General features: G+C 41.0%; 2 protein-coding genes across 15 annotated transcripts in view; both read left to right on the forward strand.

Moving 5' to 3' along the window:
- Positions 1-3,746, forward strand: part of LOC112217105 (protein kinase C and casein kinase substrate in neurons protein 2) — a 41,431-nt gene extending 37,685 nt beyond the window's left edge. For 5 of the 14 annotated variants that reach the window (XM_042300452.1, XM_042300449.1, XM_042300461.1 and 2 more), the window contains 3 exons: positions 331-2,853; positions 2,906-3,017; positions 3,090-3,746. In XM_042300452.1, coding sequence (XP_042156386.1) covers positions 331-443 — 113 coding nt within the window. In that variant the 3' untranslated portion in view covers positions 444-2,853; positions 2,906-3,017; positions 3,090-3,746. Of the gene's footprint in view, positions 1-330; positions 2,854-2,877; positions 3,046-3,089 lie in introns of all 14 variants that reach the window. The other 9 variants (XM_042300453.1, XM_042300454.1, XM_042300455.1 and 6 more) reach the window with 9 other exon arrangements.
- Positions 3,747-3,889: 143 nt separating this feature from the next.
- LOC112217108 (ADP-ribosylation factor GTPase-activating protein 3) lies at positions 3,890-23,253 on the forward strand. Its single transcript, XM_042300467.1, is given in 17 exon segments — positions 3,890-4,074; positions 4,973-5,091; positions 5,277-5,349; positions 5,603-5,734; positions 5,912-5,928; positions 5,930-5,983; positions 6,484-6,608; positions 6,705-6,761; positions 6,914-6,960; positions 7,295-7,446; positions 7,578-7,709; positions 8,407-8,544; positions 14,436-14,600; positions 14,780-14,903; positions 16,493-16,580; positions 20,408-20,532; positions 20,911-23,253. Coding segments are annotated over 17 exon segments (1,635 nt in total). The 5' UTR covers positions 3,890-4,005; the 3' UTR covers positions 20,929-23,253.
- Positions 23,254-23,963: the final 710 nt, after the last annotated feature.

A 23,963-nucleotide genomic window follows, 5' to 3' on the forward strand; every position in this document is an offset into this window, starting at 1 on the left:
GTGTGTGTGTGTGTGTGTGTGTGTGTGTGAGAGAATACACTAAAGACTGTGAGTGAAGAGACCCCTGCCCTGTCCCCCTATTCTCTAGTCTGCTGTCCTGTATGACCACCGCTAAGTGAAAGGACTGGATGTCTCCACCAGTCTTCTTTTACTTGCCATGTCCTGTCAGATCAGTTATCTTTGACAATTAAAACACAGAGAAAGTGAGTGAGGCTGAGTTGAGTCACAAATCCTTTTTGAAGCTGCTCAACAGAAAGACATGCTCATCTACCACCATCTTTCCACATAATCATCTGTCCATTCCTCCCTGTTTTCCTTTTTGTCCTGAAGGCGAGGAGTTCACCAAGATAGGAAACGAGGACGACCAGGGCTGGTGCAGAGGGCGCCTGAAAGACGGCGTGGTGGGCCTCTACCCCGCCAACTACGTAGAAGACATCCAGTAATGACCGAGCGAGGGACGAGGAGGAAAATGAGAGAGAGGCTAAAGAAAGTGGAGGAGATGGGGTAGGAGGGTGGGCAGGCCTTGCATTCGCCTCTCACCCTCTTCCCCCTACGTGGTAGAGGCTGGCTGCAGAGTGTGAGAGTGTGAGAGTGTGAGAGTGTGAGAGTGTGAGAGTGTGAGAGTGTGAGAGTGTGAGAGTGTGAGAGTGTGAGAGTGTGAGAGTGTGAGAGTGTGAGTGAAAGGGGTGGCAGAAGGAAGGGGTTTGCCCATCGAAGAGGATGATGTTGTAGCTCTCTCTGTTGTATCTTCCTGGATCCCATGTCGTTAAGCACATCTTCCTACAACTACAGCCTGCCCTCATTGTCAGCCTTTATGATGGGACACCCGGTACAGAGTCTAAAGCCAGCTGCAAAAGCAAATGTTACTTAAAGCCATTACTGTTACAGAAGAAAATATATAAAAAGCTATTTGAAACATGTTACCTTCCAATTGTAGCTTGAAGTTATGAAGATGTTTGAAAGAATTAACCGATTTTAAAAGATCCGAACAGACATGGGAGAGGATATACATGTGTCCCATTCACGAGGTCTAGCCCATTCGATTTGAAACTGATTGGAGACCTAAAAGTAATCTTAATTTAATCTTTTAATTCATATTTGCCATAGACAATTGGTGATACATATTTTTAGTTCTATAGATCTGATTCTAACGTAACACCAATTTGTAGTCCAGGATCTGATTTGGTAGTCTTATGTTGAAATAAGGGGAATTCCTAATTGCATGTTATTTCTTGCTCTGTTTTGAGCGTCCTTCACCCCATCCTTTTGACAGTAATCAAGGTTTTATTTTTTTTCCACATGAAAGCCATTTGTCTGAAATATCAGAACCTACAACCCCGTTTTCTTATTTGACTTTTCAAATGTTTTGAGAAAAGGGCTTTGAATTCATTGCAGTGCCGGTTCAGAACAATTATCTTTATCTGATGCTTATAGTTCAGATTTGTCTTGTTATGCCTTTTTTTGTATTTTAAATCTGATTTATGTTTTGCTCAGCGAATAGTTGATGAATGAGAGAAACCGAGATGATGAATTATATCCAGTTCTTCCACCGTCACCAACCAGCCTGGTTTCAGAGCATTTCATATTATTCTGTAAATGCTCTGAAACCATGTTGCGCCAACCCACATTTTAACAATAAGTGACGCACTCAGAAGTTCTCCTGTAACCTTTACCCCTCAACTTTAATTGATTGTAAATTCTTTAATTGTTTCATTGTATCGGCTCACCTATTGATTGTACACGTTTTCTGGTCATTCTAGTATCAGGGACATTCACCAGGGCACATAGGGCTCTGGCCAAACGTAGTACACTATATAGGGCATAGGGTGCCATTTGTGACAGCCTCTATTCACACAATTGACTTCACATTCTGTTGGTAGATTCTTACATCTTGGATGTTGTTTTGTCTTTCCACACTGAATGTTTGGCAATAAGGTGTGTCACTTGAAGCTAGGAGCTTTAGCTGTAGCTTGCACTGGATGTCCAATTCAAAGCTTTGGGAGAATATACTATTTTTGTGCCAGCGAAACAATGTTGCACGTTCAGCAATAAAAACCACAGCGTTTACTCTTTTTCACAAACTAGAGGGTCCGATTTAATAAAAGTATGTTTGCATGTAAATAGCGAGGAACCTATGAACAAATTAAGCAGTTATAGATTCAGGAGTTGTGATTTAAATTTCTATTTGGAAATCAGATGTTAATGTATGAGATGCCTTAAGTGCTTTTGTTCTCTGTCAGATGAAATGCTGTGATTCGGAAACAAATCCGTTTGTACAATAATTGTATGTTTTATGGCGAATGTCTCGCGAGTTTGCTGTCTTGTTGCATTTGTAAATATAATGTCAAATCTCCAGAGGGGCCAGAGCCTACTTATGATTAGTAATTGACAAATAACTGAGATTATATTTCTCATTTTCTTTTAAAAGTTCATGATTGACACACACACCCTTAACACCACATGTGCATTACCAGTATTTGCAAACTATCTGTTATTTAGGACCCATCCTAATTCCCATCTCTAGTATAGGTTTCTCCTATTGGGAGTTGACGTTTTGGCTCTTACATTGTTGTGAGTACATTCTTTAGCAAACACTGTTTACGCATGATGCTCCTGGAAATATCCCCAACATTTTATGCCTACAACCGCATAGCGAGAGATCGTTTTGATATTAGTTTGCTGTCAGTGTGAGAGGTTATGCTGTGCGTTTCAGGTCATGAGATGTATATCATTGGTTTCAGGTCATGAGCTGTATATCATTGGTTTCAGGTCATGAGATGTATATCATTGGTTTCAGGTCATGAGATGTATATCATTGGTTTCAGGTCATGAGATGTATATCATTGGTTTCAGGTCATGAGCTGTATATCAGGTCAGGTCATGAGATGTATATCATTGGTTTCAGGTCATGAGATGTATATCATTGGTTTCAGGTCATGAGATGTATATCATTGGTTTCAGGTCATGAGATGTATATCATTGGTTTCAGGTCATGAGATGTATATCATTGGTTTCAGGTCATGAGATTTATATCATTGGTTTCAGGTCATGAGATGTTTCAGGTCAGAGATCTATATCATTGGTTTCAGGTCATGAGCTGTATATCATTGGTTTCAGGTCATGAGATGTATATCATTGGTTTCAGGTCATGAGATGTATATCATTGGTTTCAGGTCATGAGATGTATATCATTGGTTTCAGGTCATGAGCTGTATATCATTGGTTTCAGGTCATGAGATGTATATCATTGGTTTCAGGTCATGAGATGTATATCATTGGTTTCAGGTCATGAGATGTATATCATTGGTTCCAGGTCATGAGATGTATATCATTGGTTTCAGGTCATGAGATGTATATCATTGGTTTCAGGTCATGAGATTTATATCATTGGTTTCAGGTCATGAGATGTATATCATTGGTTTCAGGTCATGAGATGTATATCATTGGTTTCAGGTCATGAGATGTATATCATTGGTTTCAGGTCATGAGATGTATATCATTGGTTTCAGGTCATGAGATGTATATCATTGGTTTCAGGTCATGAGATGTATATCATTGGTTTCAGGTCATGAGATGTATATCATTGGTTTCAGGTCATGAGATGTATATCATTGGTTTCAGGTCATGAGATGTATATCATTGGTTTCAGGTCATGCCATTAACAGAACACCGCAGCAGCTTTACTTGCACAACTCCGTTTGCCAATGTTGTCCCACAGCATACATTATAAATGAATTGAACGAAAATAAGTTTCACTGTCATTTTTTTATTAAACATACCGTATCAAGGATAATAGAAAGAAATGTAACTTCATTACCCAGACCTCCACGTTACAATTACGCCCATGTGTTACTGCTGACCAATCAGAGTACAGGCACAAAATGTTATCGTTCTGACGGGTGCCTTTACCCAAGACCAGCACGGAAGTATTTTTGATTCACAGGGAAACAAATTTGCTCAACGCTGCGCTTTACCTATCAGGTAAAATTAACAACAGGTGGAAAGATGTCAGAGCCCAGCAAGCAAGATATTGCTGCCATTTTCAAACGACTACGTTCCCTTTCTACGAATAAGGTGAGAGTTGATAAGCTTTATGTCTTTAACGAGGAAGTAGCTAATGTTAGTTAGCTTCGGAGGGGAAAAATGACACGTCGCACTGTTTTGCTGTGCAGGGGTAGATGCGTCGTAACAAACGCACATGGAAAAGCTTTGAACCACGTATGCTCATTGCACATCCTGACAAAATGTGTTTTTGCAGTGTTGAAGAAAGAATTAGCATGAGCAGTTTAAATGGAACGATAGAACATCCTGGACAGTCACGTTCGAGCCAGCTGTCATGTGGCATGATGACAGTTGGGTCAAAGATGGTACTTTAAGGAACTGGTTGGACAGTCCACTTATTTAGCGTCAAGTGTGTTTATTGTAAATTATAGATGTCTGGTAGATGTTGACTCATGGACACCACAAAGATGAAAGACGTCACACAGACATAAACAATACCTTTTTGGCTCATAAACTGTCGATTCCAGCTGTTTCCGTCTGCTGTTTAGGCCTGGCTACATTAAACGCGACAATGTTGCAACCGCAAGCATCGAAAAGCTGTTTTGGAAACATTGTTTCCACTATATTGCGACATTTGTAACTAGCTGGTTTAGATCTAATTTTGGTACATTTCGGCGTTCTCTTAATGTGTGGACAAGTAGAGGCAATAAAATAAAGTTTATACTACAAAAAAATAGGAAAATATAAATAGAATATACAGTATGAGGTCAATATTTTGTACTTCAGACCTCCACGCAACTGGGTTGCTTCATTATTTGTTAGTGTTTTGCTATCTATTTGGCATGTGCTCATATTAACTTGCTTATCAGTGTCCCCATAGACTTATCACTGCATGAAGGAGACAGTGAACACCTTGTCTGTATTCAAGTCTCATGTTTTCCAAAGCTGCTGAACTTCTTTCCTATTACAGGCGTGCTTTGACTGTTCGGCTAAGAATCCTAGTTGGGCCAGTATCACCTATGGAGTGTTTCTCTGTATAGACTGCTCAGGAACACACAGGTCATTAGGAGTGCACCTGTCATTCATCAGGTAAGGAACAATGAATGAAAAAACACATTTGTTGCCTACCCCATCCTGTTCTTTCAGATTTACAGTAGTGGGTAGGGGCTAGGGATTGTTTCTGGACAGGACCATTGGCTTCACACAACACACAGTTTGACACGTTATGACCCGATGCAGTGTTCAGAATCAGAACTGTGTATTGTTTGTTTCAGGTCTACTGAGCTGGACTCTAACTGGTCCTGGTACCAGCTACGATGCATGCAGGTGGGCGGCAATGCCAGCGCGGTGAGTAAAGCTATCCATGGTGGGCACTGACTGGTGGGCATCCACGTCCCAACCTGCTGTGTTAAGCGCTGAGAGGGTGGTACTAGTAGTTATGTTTCTGACTGCATGAGTGGGCATTATTTCTAGAATGTATAGGGTACTGTATGTTGTCATGATGTCACAATAGGGCCCTGTATAATACCTGTATTGTGTATGCAATATTATAATGCAATATTCTGATAACTATTAACAATACTTTTTCTGTGTCTCTCAGAATGCCTTCTTTGCCCAGCAAGGCTGCACGTCCAACGCCGCAAACACCAAGTACAACAGCCGAGCCGCTGTGCTCTACCGCGAGAAGATCAAGACCTCGGCCACGCAGGCCACAAGGCGCTTCGGCACTGAGGTGCCACACACATCCATCCAGACATTCCACTGGGCAAAAATGGATTTAGTCAACATTGGTTACTTGTTATACTGTCTTTAACAACATAATCATGTCGCATCAACATGGCTGGTTTAAAGGAGTGTATACTTAGGTCGTTATAGATGCCAAGGAATCCTCTGTTTTGTTTCCCTGCAGTTGTGGCTGGACAGCCAGCCCCCTCTCTCCAACATCTCCTGTCAATAAGGAGGAGGATTTCCCCTCTCTCCAACATCTCCTGTCAATAAGCTCACCCCTGAGGCTCACCCCTGAGTGTTTCTTCACCCCAGTTTGCACCCCTGAGTGTGTGTGTGCCCAGGTGTGTGTGTGTGCTCACCCCTGAGTGTGTGTGTGTGTGTGTGTGTGCTCACCCCTGAGTGTGTGTGTGTGTGTGTGCTCACCCCTGAGTGTGTGCTCACCCCTGAGTGTGTGTGTGCTCACCCCTGTGTGTGTGTGTGCTCACCCCTGAGTGTGTGTGTGTGCTCACCCCTGAGTGTGTGTGTGTGTGCTCACCCCTGAGTGTGTGTGTGTGTGCTCACCCCTGAGTGTGTGTGTGTGTGCTCACCCCTGAGTGTGTGTGTGTGTGTGTGTGTGTGCTCACCCCTGAGTGTGTGTGTGTGTGCTCACCCTGAGTGTGTGTGTGTGTGTGTGTGTGTGACTCTTAGTACTTGTTTGTTTGAAATTGTAGAAGAGTATGGATGTGTGCATGTTGTTTACATACCTTGCATATTTTTGCAGGCATTCCCTGATGATCGTAGCTCCGCCCAGCCTAATATAACAAGCTCCGCCCAGATGAATCTAAGCCCCACCCCAGTAGAGGAACCCTCTACAAAAGAAACCGAGAGGGACAAAAACGGTACACTTCTACTTCAATATTTACACTTCAGAAACACACATACACTTGCATCTGTTTGTCCATGTCGTCTATGCCCTCAACTCTTTCTGTCTTCAGGTAATACAGAGGGTCCCAGTGTTGACGTGCTAAGTATGTCTCCTAAAGAAGCCTTAGGTAAGAGGAACAAGAGATTATGCCCTAGAGACTAAAGATACTCGACTTGAACCTTAAGCATTAGGAGTACATGAAATATCTGAGCCTGGAACAGTAGCTCTTAGCAGCTTCTATCAACTGTATTGTAATGCCCACTGTCACTTCTCCCTTAGAATCCTCCTCTCTTCTCAAGAAGAAACCAGCTGGGGCCAAGAAAACAGTATGTACTCTATGGTAGTGGATTAAGGAGGTAATGTTCCTCCCCTGTACATGCGTGTTGTGCTTATGAATAAGAGTGAATTTGGTGATGGTTGTGTGTGTGGGTGGGGGATTTAGTGTGAAGGGACTGTGTACATTCCTCATGGATCTTGTGGGTCAGTAGATTAGTAGACGCATATTCACGTCTGTGTCCTGTGTTTTGTCTCAGTTGGGCGCTAAGAAAGGTGGTCTTGGGGGGATTTAGTGTGAAGGGACTGTGTACATTCCTCATGGATCTTGTGGGTCAGTAGATTAGTAGACGCGTATTCACGTCTGTGTCCTGTGTTTTGTCTCAGTTGGGCGCTAAGAAAGGTGGTCTTGGGGGTAAGAAGGTGAGCAAACAGAGTTTCTGTGACCTGGAGAAGAAAGCACAGGCGGTAGACAAACTCAATGAGAGAGATGCAGCACCCACCACCAAGAACAGCCCCCAACCAGCAGAGGAATCCATGTGAGTCTCTCTCCAATTTAAATGGGCTTTAATTGGCCTCTCGCTCTCTCATCCACATGATCTATTATTCTCTCATCTTCACTGCTTATCCATTTCTCTCTCTCCACCTCTTTCTCTCTTCCTCCCTCTAGTGGTGCCTCCATGAGACTGGCCTATAAGGATCTGGAAGCGCAGCAGAGGAGTAATACAGAGAAGATGAAGGGGATGGGGGAGAAGAAGAAGGAGCAGGCTGAGAGACTGGGCATGGGCTTTGGCAGCAGGAGGTAAAAGGATTAGTTTATTTCTTAACACACTTTTTACAGATGTTCTATGTAGAATAGTTTTAAAGGGTTACTTTACATTGCAGGGGATAAGTCACATCTTCTAAAACAGGGATTCACTAACTTTTTGCTGTGCGATCCCATTTTGATATTAAAACATTTTGGCGACCGCCACCATGTAAAAAATGTATGTAATCAACTGCCAATGTTTACTTATTTAATTTGGGTTATGACAGTCTATTAGAAATGTCAGACAGTATTTTAATCTGACGACTATAGTTTGAAGTGATTGAAATGCATCAGAAAGGTATTGGGAAGTTCAGAAGATCATCAGGCAATAATGTTGTATGGTGTTCTGTGTAAAAAAAGAACATAATTGATTGTTCTTTTTCTCCCAGTCTGGTCTTGTCCAATCGGTTCTAATGGCTAGTAAAGGGAAACAGTATGTGTTCCTGAGAGTTATCTTTCAGTGATGGGGTCATAGTATTTTGTAGCTTAAACGGTACTGATGTAAGTTAAAATTTCCTCTCGTGACCCGATGCTCAAATCGGGCGATTTGGTCATGACCCCTAGTTTGGGAAACCCTGATCTAAAATAATTATATTATTGTTGGGACTGAAACATGTAACCATTGGAGAAATTGTGGTAACAAACACTTTGATTATATGACTCCATTCTCTCCCCCTCTCTCTCCCTCTAGTGGAGTGTCTCACTCTGTGCTGTCAGACATGCACACTATCCAGCAGGAGAGCCCAGTGGGGTCCAAGCAGCCCACTAAGAGCCGGAGGTACACAGAGAAGGAGGAAGAGGAGACTGACGAAGGCTCCTTTACATCCAGGTCACCACACTACCTACACACTCCGGCAACATTCCAATACTTTAGCAACGGGTCATTCCTTCTTGGAAGTAATCACTGACATGGCTAAGCTAGTCTCAGATCTCTTTGTTTTGTGTTGTCTTGTAATGGGAGTTGGAAAGACATCACAAAAAGATCTGGGAAAGAAATCCATTAAAATTGAGCTCTGACTTCCGGCAATGGCAAAGCTTTAACAATACACGTCAGCATAGTGTCTTTGAACTTTCAAACAATTTTAAGGCATTTTGACACGGTTTACCTTTTTGTTAATAGTGAGTTCGAAGTTAAAATATCGCCGAAGCAAAATATTCCCAATATGTCAACGCCTCAAACGAGGCATGGAAAATTGCCCCTCTGACAGCCCTTGTTCGGCCTCAGCGGATGCTAGCTCGGAAGAAGCACTAGCATGGTTCAGAATGGAGATGGACAAGGGTATAACAAAAATCCAAGAGACACTTTCTGAATGCCTCAACAAAATTGATGTGCTGGTTGATAAACTCCAGGAAGACCAGAAAGTCACAAAGGGACGAGTGGAAAAAGTTAGAAAAAGACCATGCTGACCACCATCCTGGACGTCCGTGAGGAAGTGAACCAAAAATACAAGAAGTTGGAAGACTCCATCTCTAAACTCGAGGAGAAATCTGATTTATTACGAAATTTTCCAAAGGTGCTTGAATTTTAGACTTCAACGTTTCCCGGAGGCCTTGAAGAGACGCGATCTCCTATCTACAGGAATGGTTCCCCGTAGGGCCCATCGCACCCTACGGAGGTGGCTGCCTGGCCAGGTTGCAATCCCAGGGCATTTGTCATTAAATTTCTAAGGTACCAGGACACTGTTCGCATCCTCTCTGCTGCCCGAGCAAAGGGAGAGCTCAAGTACGGAGATGCCAGATTCATGATCTTTCCAGATCTTTCTCCCACACTACACAGGAGGATGGCTTTCTCCCCACTGAAGAGACTTCTGCCTCAGGCTGGCTTGGCATACGGCCTGCGCTACCCAGCAACTTTGTGGATCGAAACCAAGAATGGTGAGCTCACATTTGACTCAGTGAAGATGGCTGAAACATACATGAGGAAAGAACTTTCTGACTTGTTCACGTCTACTACACCCCGAGGTAAATTTGGATCATAGCTAATGGCTTGGCTGTGCTATTTAGCCAGCTCGCTAAGTCTACAAGGGTGTAGCTATAGCTATTATACATCCACACTACGCCAAATAGTTGTGGCTTTTGACTGGGTTTCAAGCCTAACTATGTTTTCTATTACTTCAGGGGATTTGCGCTACTATTACAGTTGCTGGCTTGTTTGTTAGAGATGTTTGCTGGCTTTAGTGATACCAAGACAGGGATAAGCTTCTCACTGGCTGGCTGATAGCTTCACGTGTATCTCACACACACACTTTGATTACAACAATAATGACCGTAATATTTAGCCGGTCATTCACCCTCACCCCCCAAAACAAACCTTTTTTGGGGAGGGGGGGGGGGGATTGGTGTGTGAGGGTGAACTCCGGAGGATGGTGATTGTTTAACTACTAGTCCCTATTTTATATTTGAGAGATGATAGTTATCGTCTAGTAAAGGTTTTCATTTAAACGTCATAGCTTGATTTCTTTTTTCCTGACCTGCTGGGGTGGTTGACATTTGGGTGTGTGGGTAGGCTCTGTTGGTGACTGAACGCACCAGTTTTATTTTTATTTATTTTTGTTGACATCAAGTGGGGCTAAATAGTCTGGTCATTATTGTTGTAATCAAATTGTATTTTGTTACTTGACTAACAATATTTTCATGCTACAAGGAACAGTCAATGTACTTCTAATTCCATATACGTATTATTTAGAATGAACCTAATTCGAGCAATGCTATGCATAGCAGGTACATCTAGCTTAAAGACTAGCGTCTAAGGATATGGGTTCTTTAACTCCCTCAGTTGGGGAGGGGGATGGGTGGGTTTGTGGTAGGGTCAGGCTATTAGCTCACGAGATGTTTACTACTTTATACTTTCATTTCATTTTGTACACGTTATGTATATACACAACGCAATTTTGTTTCTTTCCTTTTCCCTATTTATTTTCTTTAAAGATGTCAGCACCTAATAACTATACATTTATGACCCTTAACATTAGGGGTACTAAATGCCCAGTCACTTAACATTAGGGGTACTGAATGCCCAGTCACTTAACATTAGGGGTACTAAATGCCCAGTCACTTAACATTAGGGGTAGTAAATGCCCAGTCACTTAACATTAGGGGTAGTAAATGCCCAGTCACTTAACATTAGGGGTAGTAAATGCCCAGTCACTTAACATTAGGGGTAGTAAATGCCCAGTCACTTAACATTAGGGGTAGTAAATGCCCAGTCACTTAACATTAGGGGTAAGTGTACCTACCTATTTTTCCACCATAATTTGCAAATAAATTCATTAAAAATCCTACAATGTGATTTTTCTGGATTTTTTTTCTAATTTTGTCTGTCATAGTTGAAGTGTACCTATGATAAAAATGAGAGGCCTGTAATTTTCAAGTGGGAGAACTTGCACAATTGGTGGCTGACTAAATACTTTTTTGCCCCACTGTACAAAGATGTATATCAGATAATTCTGCCCTGCTGGCTTCAGTACCTGTCAGTAGAGCACAGCCACCCTCAAGAAGATGGAGGTTTGGCACATACTTACTAAATAATCCCACATTCGTAACATTTCTGAACACTCAAATAGACCTTTTTTTTTAGCACCAATAACAACTGCCTACCTCCTAATTTTATGGGAAGCTCTCCTTGCATATCTGAGGGGGCAAATTATATCCTTTAGTTCAGGTGCTCGTTAGATGTATAAGGCTCAAGTAAATTCATTGGAGAATGAAATAGTGTAACATTTGACAACTCAACTCTACAAAAACTAGACTCAAAGCAATTGGAATATAACACCCCTGACTACCCATAATGCGGAAAATCTCTTAGGAGAACAAAACTACTACGAACATGGAGATAAAGCAGGAAAGTTGCTTGCTTGGCAGATAAGACGAGAGGATGCAAGTAGAGTTATTAGCTCTATTAAGCTACCCAATAACAGTTGTTCACAGTCCTGAGGAAATTAATCTAGTCTTTAATGAGTTTTATGAAACATTCTACAAGTCTGAAGGGGATGCCCCTGCCACAATGCATGAGTTTTTGAACAAACTCAATGTACAAACTTTAACTGATGAGGATAGAGAGCACTTGGAGAAAGAGATTACATCAGAGGAAATTAGGGAATCCATTTACAACACTGCTGGGGGGAAATCACCAGGGTTAGACAGATTCCCAGTTGAATTCCATCGATCCTTTTTACCCAAACTGTTTGAGCCTCTTTGCAGTATGTTTAACTATGCCATAGAGACAAACACTCCCAGGCACACTTGAACAGGCCCTGGTCACAGTTTTGTTAACCTGGGAAAGATCCTCTGCTTTGTGGGTCGTATAGACCAATATCTCTATTGAACACTTCATAAGATTCTTGCGAAACTCAAAGCTCTTAGACTGGATAAGGTACTTCCGGACTTGGTTGATATGGACCAAACAGGCTTTGTAAGAAACCGCCAAGAATCTGTAGTGGCGGCATCATTAGATGCGGAAAAAGCTTTTTGACTGCATAGAATGGAACTACCTGTTTGAAGTTTTACAGAGGATGAATATTGGACCTAAGTATGTAGGTCTGATTAGATTACTGTACAAATGTCCGGCAGCTCAGATCCTGACTAATGGAAACATTTCCTCACAGTTCTCTCTATCACGTGGCACAAGACAGGGTTGTCCCGCTAGTCCTCTCCTTTTTGTCTTTGGCTATAGAGCCACTGGCAGAAGCTTTTAGATCTCATCCATCCATCCATCCATCCATGTGTGTTCGTATAGGTGGGCCTGAACATCTGGTCTCGCTATATGCCGATGACATTTTTCTTTACCCCACTAAACCAGAAATTCTACTCAGAGCATTAGTTGACATCCTGAAAGAATATCAGACCTTTTCAGGATATAAATTTATCGAAGAGTATAATTATTCCTTTTAACAGGGCAGTTATGCAGAACCCAATCTTAGACCAGCCGTTTTCTTGGAAACAACAGAAAATGACATCTTGGATTGCAAATTCCTTCTGAAATTATTAAGACATATCAACTGAACTATACTCCACTTCTCAAAAAGGTTGGGGAAGAATTGGATAGATGGTGGGATTTACCAATTTCTCTTATTGGGCAGGTCAATTGTGTAAACATGAATATATTACCACAATTCTTGTACCTTTTTTCAAACCTTGTCCTTTCCTATTCCCAAAGATTTTTTCAAACAACTTGATATGAAGGTTTCTTCATTTCTGTGGAAAGGGAAACCCTCCCCAGAGTTAAACTCACAACTTTATGCAAACCATACTCAAAGGACTAACTCAACCTGATTTCCAGTTGTATTACTGGGCATGTCAGTTAAAGGCTGTGTGGGTATGGCAAGATACAAGTTCACCCTCTTGGAGACAGAGAAGTGTCTGACCCCTGCTTCATTGGCATCTATACCTTATATTAGCCCACCTAAAGCTTTGCTAGGTCTCATAAACACCCCTTTCATTAAAAACACTTTAAATATATGGATTGAAGTCTGAAAACAAACAGAAGAGCTTAGATCTATATATGAACAAACACCTTTCTATAATAACCCCATCTTACCCAAAGCCCTGAGAGATGGTATTACATTTTCTTGGTTCAACAAGGGAATGAAAACATTTGGCAATCTCTATGGAGAAGGTGAACTAATATCCTTTCAACAACTGGCATCTCATTTTTAGTTACCTCAAATGCATTTATTCAAGTACCTACAGGTTAGGCATTACATTGCCACTCAGCAGGGAGGTAGGATTCAGCCCATGAGTAAACTTATAACTGATAAACTGTAGCTGGGGAGGAAAGGGGTCAAAGGTTTAATTTACTACATGTATTCTGGTCTTCAAGCTCTGTTGGGGAACGATGAACCTCTGAAAGCTTGCATGAAGTGGCATGATGACGTTGGTCTCATTGAGGATGAGAAATGGGGAAAGCTCTTTTTAGATGCTCAGCATCTTTCATTTAACACAAGGCACAAGTTGATGCAATTCAATATTTTACGTAGGGTCTACTTTACACCAGAGAGACTGTAGAAGATCAATTCCGAGTATTCCAAGTGTTGCACTTATGCATATGTTTTTGTTCTGCCCTGAACTAAGAAATTATTGGAAAGACATTCAGATCTTATCATAGGTCACTAATATGACGGTACCACTAGATCCTTCCCTTAAACTTTTTTGGAGATGATTCTCTTCTACCAGCTAATATTTGTAGCAAAACCAGATTCATTAAATTGGCAGTCAATTGCAGCCAATAAATGCACAGCTATTATATGGAAGAGTGACACTCCACCAAGCAAGCGGATAGTTCTTTCAGCCACATCTTCCTATATTCCATCAGAAAAAATAACATAACATTTATGTAATAAATCCTTTAAATTTCCTGATGTCTGGGGGACTTTCAGAAGTTTCTAGAGACGTCACCATAGCTGCCTCATTACTACTTTCTTCATTAATGTATTGTTTTTGTGTTGGATAATTTATTTTCTAGCATGGAATGTGAAGGTCATTCTGTTTCTTTTTTTCTTGTTGATAATCAGTGAAGCTAATACCGGGGGAGGGAGGGGTGTGTTTCTGGGTTGGGGAGGGAAGGGTTTTGCACGATGTGTCCCCATGTAGCATGGTGTTTTGTGTAGCTGGAAGGAATAACGGGATTAATTGTCACATTTTGATTGTTAAATTGTAAAAAGTAATGCCAATATATTGTAAAAAACAACAATTGAGCTCTCTTTTCCATATGAAACCCATCAGGATGTCGATGACCAGTTCAATGACCAAGTTTGATGACCCGACAGAATCCTCTGACAAGTTCTTCTCCAATTGGAGCGAGACTGGGGAGTCTGGCTGGAGGAAAGAGAGCAGGAAGCCAGAGCCAGACTTCTACCTGAGCACCAAGAGTTCCTCACAGGACGACAGGTACTATATGACTGTTTGATTTCCAGGGATGAAAATACAGAGATGCATGTGAAAAAGTAACATTTTATTTTGGCCGTATAAGTCCCCTGAGCCACTTTCTTTTTTACATTTTTTACATCTCTATTTTAAGTTTCTCACTGCAGTTGTCCCTGAATGCACCCTCCCTCTCTCACACACAGGACCGCAGCCCGGCGGAAAGCAGACCCAGTCCCTGTCTCAGACTCAGGCGACGCCCGCAAGAAGTTTGGGGACGTCAAGGCCATCTCCTCTGACATGTACTTTGGCAAGCAAGATGACTCTGAGGTAGGCACACTGTCACGGGACACACACATACAGTACCAGTCAAAAGTTTGGACATATCTACTCATTCCAGGGTTTTTCTTTATTTTTACAATTTTCTACATTGTAGAATAATAGTGAAGACCTCAAAACTATGAAATAACACATATGGAATCACGTAGTAACCACAAGCGTTTAAAAAAAATTTTTTTTTATATTTGAGGTTCTTCAAGGTAACCACCCTTTGCCTTGATGACAGCTTCGCACATGCTTGGCATTCTCTCAACCAGCTTCATGAGGTAGTTAGTTACCTGGAATGCATTTAAATTAACAGGTGTGCCTTGTTAAAATGTAATTTGTGGAATCTCTTTCCTTAATGCATTTGAGCCAATCAGTTGGGTTGTGACAAAGTAGGGGTGGTATACAGAAGAGAGCCCTATTTGGTAAAAGACCAAGTCCATATTATTAGAAGAACAGCTCAAATGAGAGAGAAACTATAGTACATTGACTGACCTTAATTTCTTAAAGTAATGTGGAAAATTGAAAGAACTTTGAAAGTTTCTTCAAGTGCAGTCTCAAAAACCATCAACGTTATGAAACTGGCTCTCATGAGGACCACCATAGGAGAGGAATACCCAGTTAACTCTGCAGAGGATACGTTTAAGAGTTAACAGCCTCCTATTGCAGCCCAAATACAGTGCCTTGCGAAAGTATTCGGCCCCCTTGAACTTTGCGACCTTTTGCCACATTTCAGGCTTCAAACATAAAGATATAAAACTGTATTTTTTTGTGATGAATCAACAACAAGTGGGACACAATCATGAAGTGGAACGACATTTATTGGATATTTCAAACTTTTTTTAACAAATCAAAAACTGAAAAATTGGGCGTGCAAAATTATTCAGCCCCCTTAAGTTAATACTTTGTAGCGCCACCTTTTGCTGCGATTACAGCTGTAAGTCGCTTCGGGTATGTCTCTATCAGTTTTGCACATCGAGAGACTGACATTTTTTCCCATTCCTCCTTGCAAAACATCTTTTGATTTAACACTTTTTGGTTACTACTTGATTCTGTATGTGTTATTTCTTAGTTTTTGTGTCTTTGCTATTATTCTACAATCTAGAAAATTACTAGAAACAAAAAAAAACTTGAATGAGTAGGTGTCCTAAAACTATTGACCAGTAGTGAATATATGAAAAAATGGATTCGTAATGACAAATTATTTGGGTCTATAATTATGTTGTACTGATGTTCCTACCTATTTGATCTAATTGACTGCCAGTATCAAATGTCTGCCAGTGTTGACTGTTCTGGTTAAAGTTTTATGCTAGGCTGTGATGTCCTACAAGCCTCTCAGGCTGGTGTATACAGTTAATTTGGTGCTGTGGAATTCGTATGTCTTTCTCAGAAGACTGTTAGACATTTTCTCTGCTTCTGTCCTGACTGTTTCCCTGTTGCAACATAGCTTTTTTTATTATCTACAACTGCTGTCTTTTTTTTAATCCACCTGAAAATCCCTATTACAGTAATACCCCTATGTGTAGTATGCTCATTGTTTAGTATCAAGTATGTCATTTGAAGTATAAAGTATTAATATGGTTGTTTCCATGCAGTATGAGGCGAAGACTCGCCTGGAGAGGTTCTCTGGAAGCAACTCCATCAGCTCAGCTGACCTGTTTGATGACCCAAAGAAACAGATGGGTAGGGAAGCCAACTAGTGTATACTTAACCATTTCATACAGCGCATTCGGGAAAGTATTCAGACCCCTTGTCTTTTTCCACATTTTGTTACGTTACAGCCTTATTCTAAAATGGATTCAATAGTTTTTTCCCCTTGTCAATCTATGCACAATACCCCATAATGACAAAGCAAAAACAGGTTTTTAGAAATGTTTGTAAATTGTATTAATCTAAAAATTGACATCACATTTACATAAGTATTCAGACCCTTTATTCAGTACTTTGGTGAAGCACCTTTGGGTATGACACTACAAGCTTGGCAGACCTGTATTTGGGGAGTTTTCCCATTCTTCTTTGCAGATCCTCTCAAGCTCTGTCAGGTTGGACGAGGAGCGTCACTGCACAACTTTTTCAAGTGTCTCCAGAGATGTTAGATTGGGTTCAAGTCTGGGCTCTGGCTGGGCCACTCAAGGACGTTCAGAGACTTGTCCCAAAGCCACTCCTGTGTTGTCTTGGCTGTGTGCTTAGGGTCATTGTGCTGTTGGAAGGGGCACCTTTACCCCAGTCTGACGTCCTGAGCACTCTGTAGCAGGTTTTCATCTGTACTTTGCGCCATCTTTGCCTCATCCTGACTAGTCTCCCAGGCCCTGCTGCTGAAAAACATCACGATGCTGCAACCACCATGCTTCACTGTAGGGATGGTGCCAGGTTTCTTCCAGATGTGACGATTGGCTTTCAGGCCAAAGAGTTCAATATTGGTTTCATCAGACCAGAGAATCTTGTTTCTCATTGTCTGAGTAGATGCCTGTTGTCAAATTCCAAGCGGGCTGTCATGTACCTTTTTTTGCTGAGTGGTGGCTTCCGTCTGGCCACTCTACCATAAAGGCCTGATTGGTGGAGTGCTGCAGAGATGGTTGTCCTTCTGGAAGGTTCTCCCGTCTCCACAGAGGAACTCTGTTAGAGTGAACATGTATGTAGATATTATGTATGTAGATATTCCGTAACAAATCTGCCGAATCCAGCTACAATAGTCATTTACAACATTAACAATGTCTACACTGTATTTCTGATAAATTTGATATTTTAATGGACATAATTTGCTTTTCTTTCAAAATCAAGGATAATTCTAAGTGACCCCATACTTTTGATCGGTAGTGTATACAGTTGAAGTCGAAGTTTACGTACACCTTAGCCAAATACATTTAAACTCAGTTTTTCACCATTCCTGACATTTAATCAGAGTAAACATTCCCTGTCTTAGGTCAGTTAGGATCACCACTTTATTTTAAGAATGTGAGATTTCAGAATAATAGTGGTGATTTATTTCAGCTTTTATTTTTTTAATCACGTTTCCAATGGGTCAGAAGTTTACATACACTCAATTAGTATTTGGTAGCATTGCCTTTTATGTTGTTTAACTTGGGTCAAATGTTTTGGGTAGACTTCCACAAGCTTCCCACAATAATTTGGGTGAATTTTGTAACTGAGTCAGGTTTGTAGGCCTCCTTGCTCGCACACGCTTTTTCAGTTCTGCCCACAAATGTTCTATTTGATTGAGGTCAGGGCTTTGTGATGGCCACTCCAATACCTTGACTTTGTTGTCCTTAAGCCATTTTGCCACAACTTTAGATGTTTGCTTGGGGTCATAATCCATTTGTGACCAAGCTTTAACTTCCTGACTGATGTCTTGAGATGTTGCTTCAATATATCCACATAATTTTCCTACTTCATGATGCCATCTATTTTGTGAAGTGCACTAGTCCCTCCTGCAGCGACGCACCCCCCACAACATGATGCTGCCACCCCTGTGCTTCACGGTTGGGATGGTGTTCTTCGGCTTGCAAGCATCCCCTTTTTTCCTCCAAACATAACAACGGTCATTATGCCCAAACAGTTCTATTTTTGTTTCATCAGACCAGAGGACATTTCTCCAAAAAGTACGATCTTTGTCTCCATGTGCAGTTCTAAACCATAGTCTGGCTTTTTTATGGCGGTATTGGAGTAGTGGCTTCCTTGCTGAGCGGCCTTTCAGGTTATGTCGATATAGGACTTTTGTACCTGTTTCCTCCAGCATCTTCACAAGGTCCTTTGCTGCTGTTCTGGGATTGATTTGTACTTTTCGCACCAAAGTACATTCATCTCTACGAGACAGAACGTGTCTCCTTCCTGAGCGATATGACAGCTGCGTGGTCCTATGGTGTTAATACTTGCGTACTAATGTTTGTACAGATGAACGTGGTACCTTCAGGCGTTTGGAAATTGCTCCCAAGGATGAACCAGACTTGTGGAGGTCTACCATTTTTTTCTGAGGTCTTGGCTGATTTCTTTTGATTTTCCCATGATGTCAAGCAAAGAGGCACTGAGTTTGAAGGTAGGCCTTGAAACAATCCACAGATACACATTCAATTGACTCAAATGATGTCAATTAGCCTATCAGAAGCTTCTAAAGCCATGACATTTTCTGGAATTTTCCAAACTGTTTAAAGGCAGTCAACTTAGTGTATGTAAACTTCTGACCCACTGGAATTGAGATGCAATGGGTTATAAGTTAAATAATCTGTCTGTAAAAAATTGTTGGAATAATTACTTGTGTCATGCACGAAGTAGATATCCTAACCAACTTGACAAAACTATAGTTTTTTAACAAGAAATTTGTGGAGTGGTTGAAAAACGAGTTTTAATGACTCCAACCTAAAACAGAACCCAAACCGGCTGCGACTGTACGCCATCGTGCATAAATGTATTTTGTCCCCCCCACACCAAACGCGGTCACGACACACAGGTTAAAATATCCAACAAACTGAACCAATTATATTCATTTGGGGACAGGTCCAAAAACATTGAACATTTATGGGTAGTTAGCTTGCACTTGCTAGCTAATTTGTCCTATTTAGCTAGCTTGCTGTTGAGATCTAATTTGTCCTGGGGATATAAACATTGAGCTATTTTACCTGAAATGCACAAGGTCCTCTACTCTGACTGTTTAATGTGGATTAATTGGCAATGAGTCCAGATCTAAATCCCATTAACTTTGTGGAGAGGTCTGAAAACAGCAGTTAGGAGAAGGCAGTTATTTTGACCAAAGGCTGTGCTACCAAATATTAAGTCTAGAGTGTCAATCATTTTGTCAAGGTAATTTCTTACATTTAAATGGATATTAAGTTCTGAATCAAAAACAAATGTTCTGTAATATTAACAGTGAAATAAAGAATTGTGGAGACCAAATACTTTGTTCAATTTCTTGAGTTACAAAAAAGTGCAAGGGTGACTATTTTTGGCCATGACTGTAGACAGGTGTGCCTTTCCAAATCATGGCCAATCAATAGAATTGACATCTCAAGGATGGTCATTGAAAACAACAGGATGCACCTGAGCTCAATTTCATGTCTCCATAGTCTGAATAGTTATTTAAATCGGGTATTTGTTATTTTAATACATTTGCAAACATTTCGAAAAACCTGTAGATTTTTTTTTTTTTTTTAAATCCATTTTAGAATAACGCTGTAACGTAACAAAGTGGAAAATGTCAAGGTGTCTGAATACTTTGAGTGCACTGCATATCACACTTTCAAGTATACAATTTAACCATTTTATATCACTAAATCAAGTGAACACCAGGGCCCATATTCACAAACATCTGAGTAGGATCAGTTTTGCCTCTCAGATCATATTGAATTAGACGGGGGATCTGATCCTAGATCAGCACTCCTAGTCAGTGAGGCTTTATTAATCCAAGCACTGCATGTGTACTCCTCCACAATTTAAACATCAGAAGAAGGATCATTATAAAGCAACTGTCACCACCACTGATGTTACTAACCATCTCTCTCTCTCCGGCCCCCATGTAGCCAGCACATATCGTCTGACCAACATGCTGCCCAGTGCTCCAGACATGTCCCAGCTGAAGCTGGGGGTCCGCTCTGCGGCCGGGAGGCTGTCCGTCATGGCCAGCGGAGTAGTCACGTCCCTTCAGGTTTGTGGTTCAGATGGCCCTGTTGGTTGGAGCTTGGTGCTAGCAGCAGATTGACTCCCACATGGGCCACATACTGAAGTGTTATGGGGACTGTAAGCCATAAGGCAATTTCAACACAGTAAGAACTTGACCTTCTTTTATATCATTATTCCAATTGGAAATCCAGTTTCTTGATTTAATTACTATGTAAGTGCACAGTAACAACAATATCAGTGACTATTTTGTCAAAGGCATGCTAGATACAACATACTAGTTACCAAAGTACATTGTGTATAAGGGCAACTTTAAGGTTACCTAATTATGCAGCATCAACACTCCGACAACTGGTACGGTGTAAGCAGTAGGTTCTTACGTTGTTGTGCATCTCATTTGTTTCAGGACCACTACAGTGCGTGAGTCCAGTGTGTGTACCTGTGTTATGACACACACACACACACACAACCTGTTAGGTCCCCTGGGTATTGGAGTCGGTAAACATCCTTACGTGCGATGGACAAGTTCAGCCGTGCAGGAGAGGGAGAGATATGGACGGAGAGAGCGAATTAGCGACATTGTGTAGGCCAGAACATAGGCTCTAGCTATGTGTGTGTGTGTGTGTGTGTGTGTGTATATAGCAGCTATTTGAATAAAGGATGAATTATCTACATTGGAGTTATGTCGAAACAACATCCTCTATGAGGTAGATGTATGAAGAACACTTATTTACGCAGCTTATTATTTAATCTGTCCAGGCCTTTAGTTTTGATATTTACATCAATGGTATTCAGAATAAAATGTTGTTATCATCCATTATGGTTCTAATTGAGGGTGACTTAGGTTTTGGGTTCCTTTTCCCCTGTGCAATTGTTATTGAATCATGTCACCTTGGTCACCTTGGTTTTTATGTAGCTATTTGCAATGAAGACATGTATTTTTCTACATGCGGTATGTAAATAATTTAGTTAATTAATCTGATGGGCATTGTTTTAATTACCTGCCAAATGCAGAGAGATGTTGCCATGTAGGATACATGTCTTAAATTTTAGGGTGCCTTCAAACCAAAATGCCTGCGACGCGTTGTGCGTGTGCCGATTCACTGAATGTGTGTTTGGAGGTATGGTGAAGTGGAGAACATTCGAGGTGGGAGAAACATTGTTTTACATTGGTTGACAGACCTCCTAGTCAGGATGGGCTGCAACACAATGTCCCCATCTCATTTGTTGGACAGTGTAGATCTTCCATTTCATTCACTTCTACCCACCTGTACACTGCTCTCTGAAGAAAGGTGTTTGCTGTGCTTTTGAAGCATTGTTTGCATTGGTTTGAAAGTGCCCTTAGTCTTGGAAGTGTACTTGACTGAAGGACCAAATACTCAACCTGATTTCTTTGTGTAATATATATGTGTGTATAGACACACTGGTCGGATACGGTCCTGTACAGTGTAGCATGATCTGGTCTGCCTCTCAGCAGCCAAACATATTCTCCATATTAGTATTGACTACGCCCTTCATTCATCTGAACTGATAGCATCTTAATGTTCTGTCCCAGTACTCTCAAAGGCTGAGTTTAGACGGGCAGCACAATTCTGATCTTTTTCTTCTCACTAATAGGTCTTTTGACCAATCAAGTCAGCTTTTTAAAAAGATCTGGTGTGAAAAGATCTGTGTAAAAAAAAAAAAAAAAAAATCAGAATTGGGCTGCCTGTCTAAACGCAGGCAAATAACCGATTCTATTTTATGTGACCACATTAGTTTGTGAGAGGAACACAGGACACCCATCCAATTATTTTACTCTTCTGTGGCTATGAAGGAAAAGAGATAAGGAAAGGAACTCATGCAAAAGAAATGGGACGTGGCCCTCTGTGATCAAGGACCCATTGGCTGCCCTCCCTAGAGCCTGACTCATTTCAACAACAGTTGTACTATGTGTTTAGTGAAGGGTAAACTCGAACCCTTTGCTGAGCAGATTCATTGTAAATTACCTCTGTGAACTGTGTACCTTGCAGAGACTATTTAGGGTGTTTAGAGTATATTTTCACACACTGGGTATATGTGGGTTATATTTTGGGTGTTTATGCGTAGTGTGGTTTTGTTATTTTGAGGGGATTGGCTAGAAGTCTAACTGGACGTTGCCAGAAGTATTTCTGGCTACCTAGTATCACCTACCGAACTCTCATTTAATGCATATTTTTCTCATTTTGATCCTTACTAATTCGAACTCTTGAGTTGAGATTTAACACTGAAGTGAAATATATTTAAGATGCAACGTTACCCATTTGAATCTGGATTTTGTATAGTGTGTAATTCAGTGACCAACCAGGGCTTTTGTTCATTCTCTTTCTACTATAATCCAAAGAATTAGGATACATGTGCACATGCCCTAAAAATGTCAATTATGGGAAGATCTAGTTTTTGTGTATTTGTATTAGAACCTGCAAGTAAACATTTTTTTTTACTTGGATGTACATCTATAGAACAGTACCTGAAGCATTGCATTAGTTTCCAAATGACTGTTTACCAACAAATACATCTATGGACATGAGCTCTTTAGAGATCCATTCAATTTGTGTAATCAAGGTGTGTATCATTGTTAACTGCTGTGTATAAGAAACTTTGCTTCAGAATAAAAATTATACTGCACTTGCATGTCCTCAGTGGCAGACTTACCATTAGGCAACTCAGGCAGTTGCCTGGGCCTTGTAAACTTGTCATGATTCTGTTTAATAAAACATCATTTCTGTTATCTTGCCTTTCTGCTCTTGAGAAACCTCCGATGTGCGGAATTTAGCGGTAGTGACAAACTGAGCGTTTTCATTTTTTATCCTGCGAATTTGGCTCTAGCTTTTGAACAGTTGGGGCTATAAGCTATTATTATACCCCGTGCCTGAAAGCCAAGACTCTCTGGAACGTGTACCTGTCTTCTGTTTCGCTCTACAACGCTCGCAAGCTGCGCGGGACACGTTAGAAGGTACGGTGACAAAACCGCAATTGAAAACAATGCAGATATTTTATTCTACACACAATTATTTCCTGATTATCTTCCCTGATGTTATACCGAACTTTCCAATACCTTTCTGATGTATTTCCCTCACCTTAGATGCAAGTAATTTGACATTTTCTTAGCCTTATGAACATATGAACTTGGTTGCATTTTTCTCTGTTCTACTATAAGGACCGGCCCTACCAATAAGCAACATAAGCGGCCGCTTATGGCCTTGCATCCGTTAGGGAGCCCCCCCACCCAAGAAATATAGAGTTTAGTTACTCAGTCGGGTCTCAGCTTGCTGTTATGAGTTAGAATAGTAGAATACACAAGGTGCAATTTCAAATGTGGCAGTGCATCATCAGTTTTGTCAGTCGTGTCTGGATTTACGCAAGCAGCCCAATTCTGATCTTTACACTACTTCAGCTGAAAAAGATCTGATGTGATTGGTCAAAAGACCAATTAGTGGA

Source organism: Oncorhynchus tshawytscha, linkage group LG17, assembly GCF_018296145.1.
Source record: "Oncorhynchus tshawytscha isolate Ot180627B linkage group LG17, Otsh_v2.0, whole genome shotgun sequence".
In the NCBI taxonomy this organism is placed as follows: domain Eukaryota; kingdom Metazoa; phylum Chordata; class Actinopteri; order Salmoniformes; family Salmonidae; genus Oncorhynchus; species Oncorhynchus tshawytscha.